The 7,263-nt window shown below is 38.8% G+C and overlaps 1 protein-coding gene across 1 annotated transcript; it reads left to right on the top strand.

Annotated features, from left to right (window-relative positions):
* The first annotated feature begins 1,155 nt into the window (after nt 1-1,155).
* On the top strand, nt 1,156-6,745 carry LOC147867221 (regulatory protein viviparous-1-like). Its single transcript, XM_087315010.1, has 7 exons — nt 1,156-1,485; nt 1,858-3,785; nt 4,291-4,389; nt 4,916-5,016; nt 5,207-5,253; nt 5,359-5,435; nt 6,272-6,745. Exons 2-7 carry the CDS (start codon nt 1,974-1,976, stop codon nt 6,521-6,523), a joined length of 2,388 nt encoding a protein of 795 aa, XP_087171136.1. The 5' UTR covers nt 1,156-1,485; nt 1,858-1,973; the 3' UTR covers nt 6,524-6,745.
* Nucleotides 6,746-7,263: the final 518 nt, after the last annotated feature.

Below are 7,263 nucleotides of genomic sequence, written 5' to 3'. Positions count from 1 at the left end.
GGGAGGAGAAAGAAAGGAATTATTTGGGTGTGTGTGTGTGATGTGATGGGCGATGATTATGATGATGACGATACATATACATACAGAGGGGTGGGTCATCATCATTTTTCTTTGGTTTTTGGTATCTTCGTGTGAAGAGAGCGGAAAAGAGAGGCCAAGCCAAAAAGAAGGAGCTTCCAAACCGATGGAATGCAATGGAAAGCAATTGAATGGAATGGAATTGGATGTATCATGTAATGGGATGGGATGGCATGGCATGCAATGGAAAGCAATTGAATGGAATGGGATGGGATGGGATGGGATGGGATGCAATGAAAGGGAATGGGATGGGCTGGATCTTGTATATCTACATCAGGTGGCCAACTCTGGCCATCAGATCCGCATTGTTGAAACCTGATACTTGCCACAAGTGGTGCCGTTGGTCACACTGAGATTAATCTTCATTCCATGGCCGCACACCAATGTTGCCAACCAACCAATAACACATCTCGCTCCAATCATAGCCACTATCGTCTCCTACTCCTTGTGCCCAATGACATAGAAAGATTCTAGCTCAAACATAGACTTGAGAAAAACGAGAGCCATTATCACAATAGCTCAACGGCCCCAAGCCCACAAAAGCAACCTATAGAGTACGACGATACACATGACATGTGATATATTCCTCACTCATTGTTCGATTGATTGAAGTGGCATGATGTCTACACATGGATGATGCCCATAACATGATAAATGTCAAGGTTTTGTAAAAACAGGCAATTGATGATCTTTTCGCGTGAATGACAACGCTACTAACCGATGATGGAGTAACGCAATAGGATGAGATATTTGGTTGTGTTTGAAGCTCAAATGCTACGAAAGAGCGAGCAACCCGAGACCAAATGATTCTGACATTCCGGACAATCATAACGTAAAGAAGATCACATATGTACATACAAGGGTAGAGGGTATGCCATTGTCGAGCGTAGGATTAAGGCATTTTGTGACACTTGTATTTCCTCATGTTTCGAAGCTCACTCGCTACCGAAGAGGGTGATGGCGGCTCGGACATAATCATAAGCCAAAAGAAAAGAAGATCATGTAGGAAGGTGGTGTGGTCTTTGTATATTTGCTGCATTTAAGTGTTTGTGTGTTTGTGAGGGGGGAAGCAAAAGGAAGTAAAAACATGGTGTGGGAATTTCATTTTCTTTCTAATTTGGGAAACAATTAAAGAGTGAGGGCCATTCAGGCCTCATGGTTTCTTTCTGGAACAAAGGAAAGAAAGAAAAAATCCTCTGATTTTTCCACTTCCCCTGTTTCTCCTATATATAGACATACAAACTCACTCCATCTCTCTCTCTCTCTCTCTCTCACTCCATCCCCTGTTCCTACAAAAACATTTTGTATATTTATGTATGTTATGTATAAAACTCTTCATCATTCTCTCCTTTTACACCGTAATGCTCTCTCTCTCTCTCTCTGTCTATGTCTAGGCCTTTGGACATGGTAAGTGTGAGTTGCCCCAATTCATACACTGAAAAAAATGTTTTCTGAGTTTTAGGATGTTAAACGTTTGGCCAGGGTTGGTTTAGAGAGATTAGTTTTTAATGGTCCATTGATTATGCATGTTTTTTTTGTGATATTTATTTTGTGTTCAATTTGAAGTAATGCATTGATTATCTGATGATCATGATGGTGGTGGTGGGGTTGATGATGATGACTTACCATAACACACATTCTCCTCATAATGGGAGCGGATATTTTTTGATCAAATGCAAGTTATATATATATATACATATATAGGTTTAGGGTTCAGGGTTGGTGAACTTATAAGATTCACTAACCCTATTTTGTTTTTCGTGTCTTTTTCTTTCTCAGGTGAACATCATGTATAACTCATGTTGAGTTCGAATCGGTCTGCCCTCTTCTAGTATTTCCCCTATTTTCCAACTATATACTTAATAGCAGAAAAAGGAGCCTATATTATAATTAGCATGTCACTAGAGGAAGATCAGTCATATAACAAATCTTCAAATGACTGTAATGTCGTTACTTATGGTGGTGGTCGTGATGATGATGTGGTGTCCAACAACATGCCAGGTGGTACAGATGGGGGTGCCGATGATTCACACCATACTTCAGATGGTATTGATGGGCAAAATGTCGATGTGGCATCCAATCACGATTCGATTACTACATCAGGCAGGACACATGGGCATGTTGATGATGTGGTGCCCAATGATTCTTTCCCTACATTGGATGTCACATATGTCCACATGGCAAACAACAATTCGCTTGATACATCGGGTGTCACAGATGGTCATGATGGTGTGTTGCCTGATGATTCATTGCTCATGGATCGACTCGATGAGCTCCTCCAATCAGAGCAAATCAGTAGCACTACTACACATGGCTTACATGATTGTGCTGGCGAAGAGTTTGTCGAGGATAATATGGTACTATCTTCATGTGTGGACGATATTCTCTTCTCAAGCTTGAATGATGTTAATGAAGAAATGCCTCAGTTGATCATGGATTCATGGGCGCTTGATGATTACAATGACATCAATCCATCATGTATTAATAACGCACCATTAAATTTTATGCCAGGCGATGAGGAGGTATGCTTGAATATAAACATGCATCCTGAGGAAGGTCTATATTCCACAAAAGTTAGTACTACAGCTACTGGGATTGATAATAATGTAACTAGCCAGGACAATGTAATGTTGAATGAGGATAATGAAGACAGCATGTCTCAGATGTTTTCTGATTGGTTAAAGTGCAACTCTCATGCCATATCATTGGCAGACATGAGGAAAATCAAGCTAAAAACATCAACGATAGAAAATGCTATGAGGAGGCTGGGGGGTGGAAAGAAAGGTCTTATGCTCTTTGTTAAGTGTGTACTCATGTGGATTCAGAATTTCCATATGAATAGTAGTAGTAATAGTAGTAATAGCAGTAACAATAATAACATTAGCCTAGGATCAATGGAGCTACCTGAAGAAGTTCCGTCTAACTTGATTAGCGTCCTTGGCGACATAACAACACCGTTTGATGAGCTGGCTCAACATGATGAGATGAATTCGCAGAAACCCTATTGCTATAATTCGGACGGTGTTAACATGCCCGGCCATGTGATGATGATGCCGTCCAGAACCGTGATGACATCATCCATGAGTTTGTCCGGTGACATCTCATCGGTGATGTCGCCACGAGATGGATGTACGGCTACTGCTACTAGTAGCAGTACTAGTATTAGCACTGAATCCGTCAATAATAACCCCCTTTTGGATAAGACATGGAATAACATTCAGCATGAGGCTAACAACATCAACGATAGCACTTCATGGACACCCACCAATATGTTCTCATCAATGACAACGAATCATATGGCGCCAGTTGGTTGTCAACTCGGTACTACTATACCGACCTTCAATAATGATGATGTAGCGAAGATGATGCCACAACCAGGGCATGGTGATGTCAATGCAACGCGTGCTGCCCGAAAAAGTCGAATGGAGAGGCAGAGGTGGAGTGTTCGGACTAGTACTCGTAGCCGGAAATTACGGTCTGTTTCTACACTAGAAGCTGAATATGGGAGGCAGCGCAATCATGTCAGATGCCGTCGTCGGAATCATGTATTATCTTCAGCTTATAGTGACCAATATAAATTTCCCATTTTAGCTCATGGTCAGCATCATGGTAACTTAACCTCGCTATGCACTCAAGCTATTATGGAAGGAAAAGCAGTCAATTTGAGGCCGATTGCACAATCTTATGTCGATTCTGAGCATGGCCAAGTGATCTCTCTGCCTCTCTTTAGTTTTTCATTTTTTTTATGTCAATGTTGACCATATCTAGGGCAAAGACGCCTAGAACGCCCCTAAGTTTATACCCCTTGCTTGTGGTATTTACCAGAATACCCCAGAACTTCCACAAAATACCAGCATAGATAGGCCGGGGTACTCTGGTAAATGTTTGAAAACCTAGGGGTCCTGTAAGTAAAATTTTAACATTCTGTGTTTTTACCTTATGACTACTGCTTGAATTGTCTTTTATCTGAATGTCCTGATATCACATTATATTGAACATTTGGAGTTTTTCCCCTTAAGACCAATGCTTGAGATTTTTGCCTCTCTAAATATCCTGCTATCAAATTATATTGACTCTTAAGTTCTCAATGGTTTGTCCAGTATCTCAACGGGGTCCATTGCAGTATTTTAATGATTGATGCCTAAGTTTGTTTTTGCCTCGGCCATCGACATAGTATAGTGACTAACTTATGTTTTGGGGCAATTATTGTAGCACAAGGCCGACGTGGGCAATAAGAAATTGAGATTGCTCTTCCACAAAGAACTGAAACAAAGTGACGTTGGAAGTCTTGGACGGATTGTCTTACCGAAGGTAATCAACACACTGCACATGCACATGCACATGCTAGAGCAATCATATTTGTAAATCCAATAAATTCATTACTTGATACTTGTGCAAATAACTCTATTTATAAAACCCACTAACCAGGAGTTTTTATATATTTTCTTACATGATGTGGACTCTCATTCTTTCATGTTTCTCCACAAATCTCTAGTCTCATGAATTTTTTCAAGATGTGAGGTTTCACATACATACCTAGCAAGTTTTTAGAGCTTAGCAGTTTTGTGGTGTTTTTAGGATGAAGGCTTAGTTGTTCAGTCTTCAGGGTTTAGGATTTAGCAGTTTGGGTTTAGGGTTTTGTGGTTAAGGCTTGGAGTTCAGCCGTCATGGACTAGGGGAGTAAGGATTTACGATTTCAGGGTTAATTGATCAGGCTTAGATGCTAATGGCTGATAATTTGGTAGTTAATGTGTCGGTTTGGATGTTATGAGGTCATAGGGTTTTACGGTTTAGGGTTTCGAGCTTCAGATTTTTGAAGGCTTGCATTTCTTTACAGAAGTACGCTGAAACCTGTTTGCCATATCTGGAGTTTCGGGATGGTGTGAACCTTGCTGTTGAGGATTTCAGCTCAACTAAGATATGGTCAATGAGGTACAGGTAAGGTTGTATCTCTCTTGCTTTCTCTCTTGATACGATCCATCTCCATTACAGCCGATTTATTGACCTCTTTTAGAACCATTGCCATTTATTTTAAGGAACTTATTGCACATTAAAAATGCAAATAAATCTTGTGATGTTAAGAAAATTGTGGAAATGAAATATATTTGTTTCGGGCATTTGAATCCAGATTTTGGCCTAACAACAAGAGCCGCATGTACCTTATTGAAAACACAGGTAACAGGATTCATAAAATTGCATACTATGAAGGTATATATTATGGAATAGAACGAATAAAGATGATTGTTTATAATGTTCTTTCTTTGTCCATCCTTAAAACAGGGGATTTCGTAAAGTCATACAAGCTTAGAGAAGGTGATTACATGTTGTTGTATTTCAACCTCCAAAGCAATAGATATGTAAGTTCTCAACAAATAATGGTTATGTGAGTAAAGTGTCTTTAGGTTTGAATCCAACTAAGGTGGTTTATGATTCAAATTCTTTCATTTCTTTATTTCCATTGTTTTTACAGTTTGCAGTCTAGGGTTCAAATTCTTGCATTTCTTTATTCCCATTGTTTCCTTTTAGGTTTGAATCCAACTAAGATGGTTTAGGGTTCAAACTCTTGGATGTCTTCAGTGCCATTGTTAAAATGTTGTACTTTTATTGTCTATATTATGAGTTAGGGTTACATTTTCTATTTTTTAGGAGCGGACGAATATCCTACTGTAGTTGCTCCAACGAATATTCTATTGTAGTTGCTCCAAGTACAAGTTGATCAGTTTTTGAGGTTGAGGATTCAAAACTATCATTCTATTACCTATATTTGTCGTGTGAGGGCTCAAAACTATCATTCTATTGTAGTTAATATCAATCTTCTTAGGGTGTGTGGTTCAATCACATTGTTTCATGTTTGTCTAGCTTGAATGACAAGAGAGATGAGATATTAGGGTTTAGGACTGAAATTTTAACTTTTTAGGACTAAAATTAGGGTTGACACAATGTACTTGGATCAACAATGGACATTATTGATTAGGGTTAGTTTAGGGCTGAAAACAATCTAGAATTTTCATCCCAATTGCCGATAACGGTACTTGGATGAACAAATGTGATTAGAGTTAGTTTAGGGCTGAAAACAATCTAGAATTTCCATCCCTAATTTTCAATAATGGTTTTTGCTTAGGTCATTCAAAATTATATGGGAATTTAGTATTCTCTGTCAATTGTTGTTAACATGTTTATATGATGGTACTAGGTGATGTTGGGTGCCAAAGGGGAAATAGAAGAACTCCTATGTGGAGGGGTTCCTCGAGACCTTTGTTCAAGTATTTCTTCCAAGCAAGAGTTCATAGACAACCACCATGACACATCTATGAATTTTGGTCCTTGCAGTGATATGCTAACAAATTCCGAAGAGTCGTGTGATGATCCCCTTCTTGCCGAGTTCATAGAACAATCACTAGAGGATTTCAAAGATTCCTCTGAAGATTCTGTCACTGTGGTGTGACATGTTATGGTGGCATCACTTACTTTTTGTTATCTAAATATAATCGTTGTATATAGATATAAACATGTATGTATATACCTTTATGTCGGTGTGGCACCGACCGGTTCTATGTCATTGTACATATGAGAAATATATGACAGCATTGGAGGTGAGGTCAGCTCCAAAGCAATTTGAATTTCTGAAATATATATAAATGTTTTTGCTCAAGATTCATGTTATTTCTGTATATAGTAATAATCAAGCAACCTCATGGATGCCATCGATTATGAATTTTCTACTAATTTTAAGTATATGGTAGATACATGGACATTATATGGCAACTTAAAATTTCAAACGAATACGAGTGTAACCTAAAAGTCAGAGAGTTTTGTCATCATACGAATGAACAATGTTTGGCTCGTGTCCTTATAGGTGCTATGTGCCATTTTCGTGCAACTCAATTGGTTGGGAGTTAAAAACATTGTGGTTTGTATTCATTGGTCTCTATTTAGGAGAATAAATGAGTCTTGGCATGGCATAAAATGAGTTTTGACATGAGAAGATTGATGAGATGATGGTTAGAACATGAAGACAACGTCAAGGGAATCCTAAATGACACAGTTGCAAGGCATTGCCATGGAGTTGGATGTTCATAAAAGTATCATCTTAACTTGGAAGCCTTGCAACATTGCCACATATGCTTGAACTATACACATTGTTTGTTTCCTTGAGAGGATCTTGGCCCTTCAATTTGACCTAGG

This window comes from Azolla caroliniana, unplaced genomic scaffold (genome assembly GCF_043228905.1).
Source record: "Azolla caroliniana isolate FFs.n. ecotype wild unplaced genomic scaffold, voAzoCaro1.0.p SCAF_2, whole genome shotgun sequence".
Lineage (NCBI taxonomy): Eukaryota > Viridiplantae > Streptophyta > Polypodiopsida > Salviniales > Salviniaceae > Azolla > Azolla caroliniana.
Note: the sequence above shows the minus strand (reverse complement) of the source record. Positions and strands in the feature narration are given on the sequence as shown.